At 45.6% G+C, this 13,353-nt stretch overlaps 1 protein-coding gene across 6 annotated transcripts; it reads right to left on the bottom strand.

The window, feature by feature from the left end:
- Positions 1-188: 188 nt before the first annotated feature.
- On the bottom strand, positions 189-13,041 carry TMEM14A (transmembrane protein 14A). Of its 6 annotated transcripts, none has more exons than XM_032409657.1 (5): positions 12,925-13,041; positions 8,569-8,657; positions 3,785-3,886; positions 1,787-1,874; positions 189-508 (listed from the first exon to the last, which is right to left on the bottom strand). In XM_032409657.1, exons 1-5 carry the CDS (start codon positions 13,032-13,034, stop codon positions 469-471), a joined length of 429 nt encoding a protein of 142 aa, XP_032265548.1. In that variant the 5' UTR covers positions 13,035-13,041; the 3' UTR covers positions 189-468. The 6 variants fall into 6 exon arrangements, with proteins under 6 accessions (XP_032265548.1, XP_032265547.1, XP_032265552.1 ...); XM_032409656.1 differs by having other exon boundaries at positions 8,569-8,660; positions 12,925-13,038; XM_032409661.1 differs by having other exon boundaries at positions 12,855-12,978.
- Positions 13,042-13,353: the final 312 nt, after the last annotated feature.

Raw genomic sequence — 13,353 nt, forward strand, 5'->3', positions numbered from 1 at the left:
TTTTTAAAGGGAAAAATAACACTGGCAGCAATAAAATTAAAATAGAAGAACTATAATTTCTAATATCACACAAATGACAAGCAGCTACATCAGCATTTTGTAAAGTTCACTTCTGGCATTCCATTATCTGGGATCTTATAGTTTAATTTAAACATCAGACATGAGTATTTGCAATTGTCAAAAAAAAAACAACTTCAAATATATAAAAGTAGACACAGTAAAAGAAAGCGTGTATAATGATTTATTAAGTATCTTTAACAAAATCATTATTTGACAAGTAGAAAACAGTCGAGTTTTTGGTTTAAAAAAAAAAAAATCCCTCAAACTAGTGTTTATTTTGGAGCATTTCTGTTGTTTCTAACGTAAAATAAGACACTTAACATTCCACGTTGAAGCTTATCTTTTAAATACAAAGTGTATGCTCTGCCCGTAGAATCACATGACTTTGTCTTCAGTTCCTTTGGATTCTCAGAGCAACAATAAGACAAGTCTCAGAATCATCATGAGGCTGGATTAAAATAAAAGAAAGGCAAAGAGCAGGTCACACTTATGTGGCATAAAACAGAGGTTCGTATATATTCACCTAACCTGTACTTTACTAAACTTTGGCTTCCAAAATGCTCTCTTCTCCTCGGAACAGGGATGATCTCCATAATTATCTCTGTATTGGAACTTCCCAGACATAGCTGAATTAGCCACTTAAAAATGCTGATTGACTGAACGAGCAAAATCAGAACTCACGATTCTGAAAATCTGGGGCGAACCTTTGTAAGAGAAAGGTCTGGAAAGGAACACAAACCTTTCATAAGCTAGTAAAGGCAAGTGGCTTGAAAAAAGAAGCAAGGAACAATTCTGGGGTGTTATTATTACAATCTCAGCTACTTTCCACCGACTGCGGTCTTGTTCTTCTTGACCCATAAACCCTACTTCTGATTTCTTCTATTACCAAGGGTCATTTTTAGAACACAGCCATACTGGAAAACAGTCCTTTGTAATCACATTCCTCCCTGACACCACCGCCCACCCACCAAGTCATAAACATGATACACAGCCACATGAGAAAATTCTAAAGAAAAGTAGGAAGGAGAAACTTACTCATTGCATTATCACCCAGTGATAAACACTATTAAAGTTTGAAGCATATCTTTCCTATCTTGGTTTTTTATACACAAACTTTTGAGATCATACTATATTTGATTATTTATTCTGCTTTTATCTCCCACAGCATCATTAAGATGTTCTAATGCCACTAAATAGTTTTTGAAAATATGTCATTAATTGCTGCTCAATATTTCATTAAGCAGACAAAACACTTATTGAAACATTTCCTTACTGGTGAGTTTTTAGGTTGTTTCTAATTCTTCAGTTCGTCATGTGTCCCATTAGAAATAAAGGTGCAATAAACATCAGTCCTTGTATACATTTCATTATTTCTTTATTCCAAAAAGTAAAAATGTGTAACAAAGGAAGTAAATATGTTTAAGGCTTTCAACATACAAAAAAAAAGGCTGCCTCCAGGACGAATTAAAAATGTTACCTATAAATTTGTATGTGGTAATACACTTAATCTCATGGATAGAATTACTGGGATCAAATTATACTCCACAAAAATGTTCATGGGTACATCAATACCTAAGACTGATTGCAGACCTGATATTTTAAGGGTTTACAGTCATGCTTACTGTAACAAAAATTACTTTGACCTTTTCAAGTTAAAACTGACTCTTGCCAAAAAGTCGACACTAAATGATGGTAGAAGAAAGTACAGAAAAATAGTTTTTCTTACCTTAAGCCTGCAACCAGCCCAGCTGGCATGATTTTCTTTGATCTCTTATACCTCACACCCATTATGGTGGCCAGGAAGAAAGCTGTAACTAAAAACCAAACCAATGCATGAATCAGCGTTTCAAACACATTATCAATACCTGCTTGTGCAAAAAAAAAAAAAGGACATTGTTTCAGCTTTTTAATATAACAACTATTATGTATAAGTATTAAGTTGCCATCTTCTTGAAAAGATAAAGTGCTCTCTTGAAAGACTTTATAAACTAGCTTATTGAAAAGGTCTCTGAGTAAACAAACACGTTAAAAATCCATTCCTGAAATATCTTCAAAAGTCTTTGTCTAACTTAAATTTCTGGTGGTAGAACCTCCTGGAAGGCTAGGACTGTGTCTCATTCAACTTTCCTCAGGAACACTAGGCAGTATGTCTGGATCCACAGGAGACACCCAATAAATGCTCATTTAAGTGAAAGTAAAGAAAATAATCAGGATCTTTTAAGTAAGACCTGATGAATAAAGAAATACTAGGAAAAAAGGCTGACTGTTTTTAATGTGCAGCACTGCATTTTGGGAAATCGATGTCTGGAGGCTAAATAATAACAGTCTGGGCAATAACATTAAACTCAGAAACCAGCCTTTTAGGAGCTGAATCAATATGGAGAGAGAGAGACCGTTTTATGTAAGAGATGAGGGTGCTGACGTCACAATTTCAGAATAGCTTTCAAGGAAAAATCACTTGCTGATATAAAGAACAAAATGACTGACAATAAATATATGTGAACTACTTAACTGCATGTGAATAAAAAGCCCAAAATAGTCACATCTTGCTAATACGTTTCTTCTTTTGACACAATTTCATTATTAAAAATTATCCCTAGGGGCGCCTGGGTGGCTCAGTTGGTTAAGCGACTGCCTTCGGCTCAGGTCTTGATCCTGGGGTCCCAGGATCGAGTCCCGCATCGGGCTCCCTGCTCAGCAGGGAGTCTGCTTCTTCCTCTGACCCTCCCCCCTCTCATGCTCTCTCTCTCTCATTCTCTCTCTCTCAAATAAATAAATCTTTAAAAAAAAACCCAACTATCCCTAGCTTCTATTTCAAACAAGTCAAGAAAAAAAAACAAAGAAAACAAAAAGAACAACACTAAGACTCCTTCTCTCCCTCAAAGACCGAACTGATAAAATGTGCCTTCATTTATAGTTTCTTCCATACCCACCAGGGCACTTTGAATAATCATCAAATTAAATAGAAACAATTTCCAAACCTTCACTGGATCTCAAGCTAGACTAAAGAGAGCCAAGCATCTGGGGCCTATAAACACATACAGGTTTCCATTTTTACTGTGGACATTCCCCTACCAAGCCCGACAAGGGAAGAAGCTAAAAAAAGGTCAGCTTTGGCTTTCTAGAGTAAGTCTTAAGGCAAACAGGATCTAAAGGCTGCTTGTGAATTAAATAATGGGAGGCCATCTCTTGTTAGGTATTTTATTTCTTTATTTTTTAAAAGATTTTATTTAATTATTTGACAGAGAGAGACACAGCGAGAGAGGGAACACAAGCAGGGGGAGTGGGAGAGGCAGAAGCAGGCTTCCTGCTGAGCAGGGAGCCCGATGTGGGGCTAGATCCCAGGACCCTGGGATCATGACCTGAGCTGAAGGCAGACGCTTAACGACTGAGCCACCCAGGCGCCCCTCTTGTTAGGTATTTTAATAGCCACACAAAAACTAGGCTAATAGGCCTTAGGGGCATTAGCAGAAAGTCTGGGCATAATTCCTTGATTTTTCTAATTTTATTTTATTTTTCTAGTAATAAGTTTCCTAGAAATGTTCTTCTGTGTTTGAAGGCCTGAGAGCAGCATCCTTGTTTGCGATTCTGTGTTCAGTCTCGACACGTGCACAGCCACTTGCCACGTGGCTGCACGCTTTCCAGTATGCCTAGTGTAGGGTATCAAAAAAGCCACTCCCGAGGTTTGGCCCTTCTCCGTAACTGGACAAAATGTCTTACTTACACAGTGACAGTTTGACGTCTCGCTTGTCATTGGAGACACGGTAGGCGCCATAGCCAGCCAAAAATCCAATAAGAAGACCAGCGATCAAAGATGGAACACCGCCTGGAAAAAAAAAAATGCACTCAGAAACAGAATCCCCAAATGAAAGGAATTCCTTCCATTCCTTCAAGTATGATACATGCACCTTCAAATGTACATCTACATGGGCACTGTAACTAGATAGAGCCAAATCACATATCAGCCTCTTCATGGACAGTTTCTAAGATATGACTGATCCCTGCTGAACCCGAAATGCCAGGCAGAGGAACCCTGAATACACAGCAATGCCAGGGTTAGATATGGCTTGAGTGAATAAGAAATGCTGTCTGGTGGTAGCGGTTTGGACCTTGATTGCATGACCTTGGACAACCAGTTGACTTCTTTACACCTCTCTCTCTCTCTCTTTTTTTCCTTCTCCTTGCCTCCGTCTTTTTACTCTGAGGTTGTGATAATAAAAATAGGATGCACTGGTATTTAAGCTCACAGAGGTAGAAAGAGAAGTCCTGTGCAAAGCAAGTGATGGCTCTGTCCTGAGTAATTAACAAAGCTTCCGGCTTCCAGATAATAGGACTCAGGGATGAATGGTGACTGTACTGAGAAATGGGAAGAGCCAGGGCACTGATGCAGCCAGCCAGCCAGCCAGCCAGCCAGCCAGCCAGCCAGCCAGCGCACTCCCGGCCCCCAGCCCATTCATTCACTGCCCCAGGGCACGGTGACGAACACCAAGCACTTCTTGTGCACCGGCAGTGGGCTGCAGGCCAGGGACACGGTGCAAAAGACACACACACACAGTTGGTGCTTCGTGGAGCTCACTCCATTTAGAATCTATCAGCTTGGAATCCCTTGGGTAGGGTCAAGGCATCTCTGTTTTAAATATCTATAGGAAATTCAGATTGTAGCCAGGGTTAAAAACCATTGCAGCAACTCGTGCACACGCACAGATAGACACACACACACACACACACACACACACACACACACAGCAGCAGCAGCATCCTGAATGAGAGGCCACATGCAGTGGGTTCTAGTCCATTCTTCCATTTGTTGCCTGCAGGACTTTGGCTAGGGCACTTAGTCTCTCTGAGTTTTGTCGTTTGCAAAACAGAGTTAGTAATACCATCCATGTCAAATATATAAAGGCTTAGAATGTTACAATTGGAGATAATGTTAAATTCTTCATTGTTCCTCCCTCCCCCCAAATCTATTCTGCAAACACGGCAACATGGTCTTTTTAAAAGCATACATCTAGACAGGTCACTCCTCTAATTAAAAACCTTCAGTGCTTCCTACTGCACTTAGGGAAAAACCCAAGTCTGTTCGATTATTGGAGCCTTGGCCTTCTTTCAGTTCCCTGAATACGTCAAACTCTTTATTATTCATGGTTTCTAGACATGCTGTTCCCGGCTTGGACTGATCTTCCCTGCACTGTTCATCTGGCCAACTGCAGCTCACCTCCAGATCTCTCTGTAAGGGTCAGCTCCTCAGAGATGTCTTCTCTGACCCACCATTCTGAAACAGGGCCCCCATCAGAGCCTCCCACGATTCGCCATCATATATTTGTACACCTGTCCATATATTTACGGTCAGCCCCCTGACTTGCTTTTGAGCACCGTCTCTTTTTGCTCACTGCTGTTTTCCAGGACCTGCCAGAGTGCTGGGTACTTGGCAGCACTCGATAAACATTGACAAAATGCATGCCCGGGCACTCCCTGTTATGGATCATGTTTAAGCAGAAGACAGCAGATTAAGAAAATAGTTAAGGGGATTTAAGCATTTTCTGGAATGCATGACTTAATTAAGGTGTCTTCTCACTTAGAGATCTCTGACTCTTTTCTGTACACCCTGGTGATTTCTGCACTGCTAGGATCCTCCCCACCTTAAGTATATGGAGGGAGGGACAGCATCTGCACCTGAGTCTTGGCGAGATCAGACAGCAAACAGTGGGGATGGGCAGGCACACCAGCAGCCCACATGCATGAGAGGTGGGAAGGCTCCCTGGGAGAGCCCATCCTGCGTGAGGAAGGAGCTGGGACCGTGGGCTCTACCTCGTAAGAAAGCCATGGCTGGTGGAAGGGAGCCGGATCTTGCAAAAAAGCTCGGTCTATGGCGGGGCTACAAAAAAAAAAGAAGCTCCAAGCTCTGACCCACCCCCCCTTCCTCCAAGTGCCAACGTGGCTGGGGCAGCCTCAAGGAGTTTTCAAAGGAGTTGAAAGGTGCACATGGGGGCCTCCCCTCCTCAGAGCATGACACCTGCCTGACAAGCTCTCCTGCTCCCCTCCTCTCCCGAGGGGCTGCTATGCCCTGACCTTGAACTGGAGTAGGAAGGTACGAGGTCAGGTTCAGCCCCAGTGCAGGAGAAGGCCAAGTGAGCTTTCTGCCCATCTTTGGCTTTGGGCACTGGCTACCTGGCTCAGAAAAAGCCTCAAAATCATAGTGTCTTCTTGGTTATGCACTTTTCTGGGGACCTATGTGGGAGAGGGGTGACCTCAGAACTTGGTGCTCAGCATCCTGCCACTGTGCTGTCACTCTCCTCTTTCTCTGCTCCCGGCAAGAGAAGAAATCTACCAGCCCCTCACTCTGACCCAACCCAAGCCCAGCACCTGGTCTAGTGTAGGATTCCAATATACTTGTCCTCTTATGAAACACCATTCTGACATCACATCTTTAACCTACCTAGCGCTGTTCTCAGTAACTCTCCCGTGGAAGGGTCTCCTGGCCGAACTATACGGGATTCATGTCTAGGGAAGCTTTCAGTAAAAACAGAAAGAGTTGATTCACTTTACACAACAGCTCTAAGATGCTGGGGCCACAAGCAGCTTAAAACATAATACAGAGGGCGCCTGGGTGGCTCAGTTGGTTAAGCGACTGCCTTCGGCTCAGGTCATGATCCTGGAGTCCCAGGATCGAGTCCCGCATCGGGCTTCCTGCTCAGCAGGGAGTCTGCTTCTCCCTCTCACCCTCCTCCCTCTCATATGCTCTCTCTCTCTCTCATTCTCGCTCTCTCAAATAAATAAAATCTTTAAAAAAAAAAAAAAAAAACATAATACAGAATACAAAACTAGAAAAAAGTATTTTGCCCCACTGGCCCACACACTCTCCCACTGGCAGGGAGTAGCAGTAGAAACAAGAATATTAAACCCTTCTTCTGGCCAGGCACTATGTGAAATGTGTTACGTGCATTATTCTTATTTAATCCTAACTGATAAATATACAGATGAGGACGTGAAGCCCAGAAGTTAAAACAACTCACGTGACTATCCGAGCTAGTAAGGAGAGTGTCATGAGCAGAATTTAGGAAAGCCTGATTCTGTGGCCTGTGCTCTTACCTACATTATACAAGAGGGGGCTTTTTTTGGAACACATGCCCCCAGGGGCTTCCAGGATCACTTAGTTGGGGGCTCCTGTCGGAGGCCAAGGAACCATATTGTGCAGCTGAGCCACATGCACCTGATATCAGGGACCTTACAGAGAATGTGATTGCATTTGTTCCTGAAGAGATCTGGGTTAGAATTGTAAAGTAATCCTTGCCTCTCCTCCCCTCCCCCACCCCCAGCGGCCCCAACACACACACACACACACACACGCACGCACGCATGCACGCATGAGCGCGCTTCCTTCTTCCCACCCCTCTAACACGCAGGCAAAAAGGTCCAGAGGTGCTTTTTCTGTTCTGTCACAAAAGTTATTTAGACACATCTTTGACAATGAAAAAGTGTTTCAATAACAATCCTATCAGAATTTTAAACTAAGCCCTCTTCAAAGTAGATTATAAAACATCAGTAGTGGTTTATAGGTCTTTGGTGCCATCATCTTTCCACTGAATACATATCGAGGATGCTACACACATTGAGAGAGAACATAAGTGCAACAAACAAAAGTCTAAGTAAATTAGAGGTTCCCAGGAATCTTAGAAGATACTCCATTTTTTTTTTAAATTTTTTTTTAAGATTTTATTTATTTGACAGAGAGATATAGCGAGAGAGGGAACACATGCAGGGGGAGTGGGAGAGGGAGAAGCACGCTTCCCACTGAGCAGGGAGCCCAATGTGGGGCTCGATCCCAGGACGCTGGGATCATGACCTGAGCTGAAGGCAGACGCTTAATGACAGAGCTACCCAAGTGCCCCAGAAAATACTCTATTTTAACCTGCCACCCCTCAATCCCTACACAGACCTGTGCTTCTGGCCTTGGACTTCTTAGCAACTGTTAAATAATAACTCTAATAACTATGTAGACCTGGCTTTTTCACTCAAGGTGAAGCCCACCAATGTCACAAATAGAACCTCTCATTTTTTTCCATGAAAACTTATCAGCTGGGTTTTTTTTTTTTCTTTCCTCTTTTGGATACAGATGAAGAGACAACCTCAGATACGATATCTAAGTATTTAACAAATTTTCCTTTGCAAAACACAGTATCAACATAATTCAAGTTTTGATACTAAGAGTATGTAAACAAACAAAAAACCTCACTTGATAATAAGCGAGTAGCCCTGAGGAGGTTAAGTCAATTAATTATGCAATTGATAATGACCCGTGAAGAGAGACCCAGACAGCTGGGTTGGAATGCTCTGCCACACCCAGCCCCCCTGCCCTCTTCGACTCCCTTCCACGCACAACATGCTGGTCCTCAGCCACCTCTAGGACATCTTCAGCTTCTTGTCTTATTTACAAACCCTCAGATAATCTTAGCACAACCACCAATTCCCCACCAAGTCCCTTGGATGAAAAATACGGTTAAGGCTTACCTCTCCGCTTATATCCCAAGATGCTTCCAAATGTCACAAGGGCCGCATAACCGAAACCAATCAGGTCCATTGGCAAGGTTGCAATTCTACTGCTGGGGGAAGGGACAAGTTTTACAAAATTAAAAAAACTGGGGGGAGCATAGGTAATATAAAAATGATATGCATTCCACAGAATTACAGAGATTAATTTCTCTAGTCTACTAAAAAAAAGGAAAGCTCAGCCAGAGATATCCATGCTTAATCAATGGTAAATCACTGAAGAATATAATGAAGCCCCTTGCACAAAACTATGTGAGTGATGAGAGCATCCTACGGTGCCTCATAGCAGCAGTTGAGACATAGACCTAGGGCTGAGAAGTTTCATTATAATCCTACCCGGGAATCTAGAAGATGTAGGAGAAAGTGTGCTGGCTACAAGCTGGAGACACGGGTACATGTCACTAGCTGGCTGTTGGGCTTTGGACCATGCCCCATCCCTGACGTCGATGCCCCCCAAAATGAGGAGAGTAGATGAGATGAGCCCTTAAGTTCCTTGCAGCTTTTTAATTCTTTTAATTTCTGATTCCCAGTGGCGCTTTTATATCTTACCTCTTTTACTCTATTTCCTCCATGGGGAAAATATCTTTGTATATACAAGGAATAGCATATAAGGTTTTGTTGTTGTTTTTTTTATAGATTGCATTTATTTATTTGAGAGAGAGCACAAGCAGGGGGAGGGGCAGAGGCAGAGGGAGAAGCAGACTCCCCACTGAGCAGGGAGCCCGACGAGGGACTCGATCCCAGGACTCTGGGATCAGGACCTGAGCCGAAGGCAGACGCTGAACCGAATGAGCCACCCAGGCGCACCTCACATGAGGTTTCTTTGTAGTTTTACAGTGTTCTCGCTGCTCATCTTTTAGGTTAACCTAGTCTTTGATCCTCTGCACAAACTGGTAAAAAACTGACCCAGAAGAACAGAAAAGGAGTGTTGAGCTGATCTCAGAGAGGAAGCCAAAAGTTACTGGGGGGGGGGGGGAGGGAATCCGAGGCCCAAGAGATGACAGCACTGCTTGGGAGGCACTAGTGAAAAATCCTCAACCTCCAAGGGAAGAAGAATTAAAAGAGGAGAACTCGTCTGTGTCCATGGAGCGGTGCTGCAGGACGGAACCCACAGGAAGGACCTGTGCTCAAAAACCACTGCGGACTGCCAGATGGATAAACACACAATAATAACGGGGACGAGGATGTCTGCGAGCAATTACCATGTGCTAGGCACTCTTCTAAAGCCTTACATTGGCTCGTTTAATTATTACCGCAACCTTCTGAGGTAAGTCCTATCGTTATTACCGCCCCCCCCCCCCCCCCTTTCCAGATGAAACGACTGAGGCACAGAAAGGGCCAGCAATACCCCCGAGGCCATGCAACAGGACCAAGTTTCAGACTGAGAGAAGTCTCATTCCTAACCACTAGCAATCATACCTCTGATAACTGAGTCAGCGGTCCGAAAAAAAATGAATATGCAGATAAAACTAATGCCCTTCAGATTTGTAAAGTTCTGGATCAGTCCCTTCTGTTGGTCTCACAGCTTCAAGTTGCGACCACACTGCACTGCCTTCCATCTGGTGACTTTGCATCTTCAGCCCTGTCAGCTTCTCGTGGTCCGTCCTACCTGCTGCCTTTCCCTAAGAGTTAATCGAATTCCACAATGTATGCTTGGCTCCAAACCTGATACCACTACTTACTAGCTATGTGACACTGCGCATGTTCCCTAATCTCTCTGCAACCCCGTCTCTCCATCTGTAAAATACGGATAACAGGGGCGCCTGGGTGGCTCAGTTGGTTGAGCGACGGCCTTCGGCTCAGGTCATGATCCTGGAGTCCCGGGATCGAGTCCCACATCGGGCTCCCTGCTCAGCAGGGAGTCTGCTTCTCCCTCTGACCCTCCTCCCTCTCATGCTCTCTGTCTCTCATTCTCTCTCTCACAAATAAATAAAATCTTTAAAAAAAAAAAAAATACGGATAACAAAATTACCTCGCAGAGCTGTGATGATTAAATGAGGTGATACTGAAAAGTGCTTACAACAGTGCCTGCACATACTGAGCACCCGACAAATACTAGCTGCTTTAATAATGGCTGTTCTTCTCTTGCACCCTTACACCCATTTTTAAGCTTGACATGTGTGAGGCCATAACTATACCAGCTCACTGAGAAAACAATGGAGATGGGGTGACTTTATGACTCAGGCATTTGATGAATCAAACCATAATGTTACAGCTTATGCTCAACTCCACTTAACAACTATTTATTGAACGTCTTCTTTGTGCAAGGCAGTAGGAAGCCACGGAAAGCCCTTGGACTTGGCTCTGGCCTTCCAGCACAGCACAGCACAGCAGAGGAGGCAGATGTGTGGTGAGCCCTATGAAGAGATGCATGGGCCCCATATCAAGAGGTGGTGCCTCAGGGGACTTGGGAGCCTAAGGAAGGATTCCTACAGCAAACGGAGTCCCGGCTGGGATCTTGGGGAGAGGAGGAGTAAGCTGAGTGAAGAGGGTGGCAAGGAAGGATGTGCTCTAGGCAGCAGAGAGAACGTGTGCAAAAGCCTAGTGGCATGAGAAAGCATGGCATGTTTTCAAAATGAACAGGAGTGCAGGGGGGCTGGGAAGAGAGGGGGCTGGGGAAAAAGACAGGGCCAGGATGCTTGTGAGTGCTGTAGAGGGAGGCTGGGTTCTGTCTCAAGGGCAGTAGGGATGAACGAAGGGAGTCTCACAACCAGATTTAATTCTAGCAAGTGCTTCCTCGAAGTGGTAGTGGGACATGGGACGAAGTGAAGAGGAGGCTGAGCTAAGCAAGAGATGGTGGTGGCCTGGCCTGGAGCAATGGCAAGGAGGGTGGGTCAGCTCTCAGAGAGGTTTGTGAAGTAGAATCAATAGCCTGGGTGTGGGGAGTGCGGGGGAGGGATGAGTCAGAGATGACTCACCTCTAGGTCTCTGGCTTGGACCACTAGGAAGGAGAGGTGGGAGGAAGGGAGGCTTTGATGCTAGTCCCCGAGACAGGGAGCACTGCACCAGCAGTAGGCATGCGGTGGCAGGAGGAGGGAGGAATCCAGGAATGGTGGGATCTATCTGAGACATAGTCTAAGATGGTGACACAGTGAGGAAGACACCTTTACACACACATCTGAAGCATATGAGAGATCACTCATCATCAGGTAATAATTTGGGGATCTAATTTTCTCCTTATGCCGACCACCTGATGTAAGGCCGATTCTTTTCCTCCTCTGAGCTCCCAGTCTTCTTCTGACCCTCTCTCGGGGCTGCACCTCCTTCTACCTGGTATAGAGTTACTTAGGTTGAGCTCCCCTCCCTATCTCCCCTCCCAGCCAAGCTCCTCCAGGGCTAAGCTGAAGTTCAGTTCATCTTTGTCCTCCCCACATCACCAAGCTCACGACCACGCACAAGGCAGAGTGTGCAGAAAATACTTGCTGAATGAACCAAAGGAACAACTTCTGCCCAAGGAAGACATTTTGTAACTGACCAACCCGAGTCTAGCTCTATTGCCAGGAAACAGCCTGTTCCCTTAATCTCCTTACTGAACGGAGTATTCTAAGCAGGCAAAATACATCTATTCCCAATCCTTACAAGAAGTTTCTGAACTCACAGAGAAAATGCAGACAAAAAGCAATCACCCCTCTTGCTCCATTTCCATGGCAGGACCATATGACCAGAACCACAAAGGAAAGTGATGGAAGTGGGAGCCGATGAGCGCCTTGCATCACATGCTCTCATAGCAAACGCTACCTCAGTACTTGGAGAGGCCAGAAAGCATCTTGGGCGCAATGCAGCAAAATGATTTACTGCATCGCGTACGAAACCAGGTGACAGGGCCCTGCCTTGCCCCAGCCCTCCAAAATTTGGGGAACCCACTAAGAGATTTTCCGTAAGCTACTATATAAAAAGCTACCTACCTTTGCACCCCTTGGGGCTCGAAAGACCATTTTCGAGTGAAGTCTGGGTGGTACTAGGAAGGTTAAAACTGCCAAGCGTTTTTGCCATGGTCCGAGAACCCCATCCCTTCCCCGCCTCTCCCTAGCTCCAGGAAGGTAGGAAGGAGAACAGGTAGGAGATTCAGGGCCGCGGAAGGAGGACATTCGGGGAATTCCCAGGAGGTGGAGAGAAGCGACGCTTGGGAGAAGCAGCCCCCATCCCCTGCAAAATCCTCCCCAGGTCCTCAGTATCTTTGCTCGTATCTGTGCCTTCACAAGAAAATTCAGGAGAGGAAGTTCTCGACTGCGAGGTGTACAGCTCACCTGCAGCCCCGAGCCCTCCCCGCGGCTCAAAGGAGACAAATCGGGAGCCAGCCTCGGGCCAACTTCGTACCTGGTATCGGGAAGCGGTCCCCGCGGCCAGCGCCTCCCGATTCTGCGCGGTACCTCGCGGCGCTGGGCAGGGCCTGCCGGTTCCGGGCGGTGCCTTCCCGCGGCGCGCATGCGCCACGGCCCGCCCTCCCGCCTCTGCTGGGCGTGTCCCGCACAGGCTCCAGACCCGGAGGCTCCAAATCGCTGGCTCCTTCTGCCGGGCTTTCGGCTCCGGCTCTGCACCCGGACTGGGGTCCACTGCCTCCTGCCGGACGGGGCGGGACTGAGAAGCATGCGCCGAGAGTGGGTCTGGGTGTAGCCGGGATCCCAGAAGGCGGAGTTTTAACCGTGAGGTTCATTCTTCACTCAAGGGACATTTGTGCGACCTCAACAGCAACCCGGGCCTTTTAGATTCTCGCCAGCAGATTACCCCCATTTTCAGTGGGGGGGA

The sequence above is a fragment of the Phoca vitulina genome, unplaced genomic scaffold, assembly GCF_004348235.1.
Source record: "Phoca vitulina isolate PV1807 unplaced genomic scaffold, GSC_HSeal_1.0 scaffold11, whole genome shotgun sequence".
NCBI classification, from domain to species: Eukaryota; Metazoa; Chordata; class Mammalia; order Carnivora; family Phocidae; genus Phoca; species Phoca vitulina.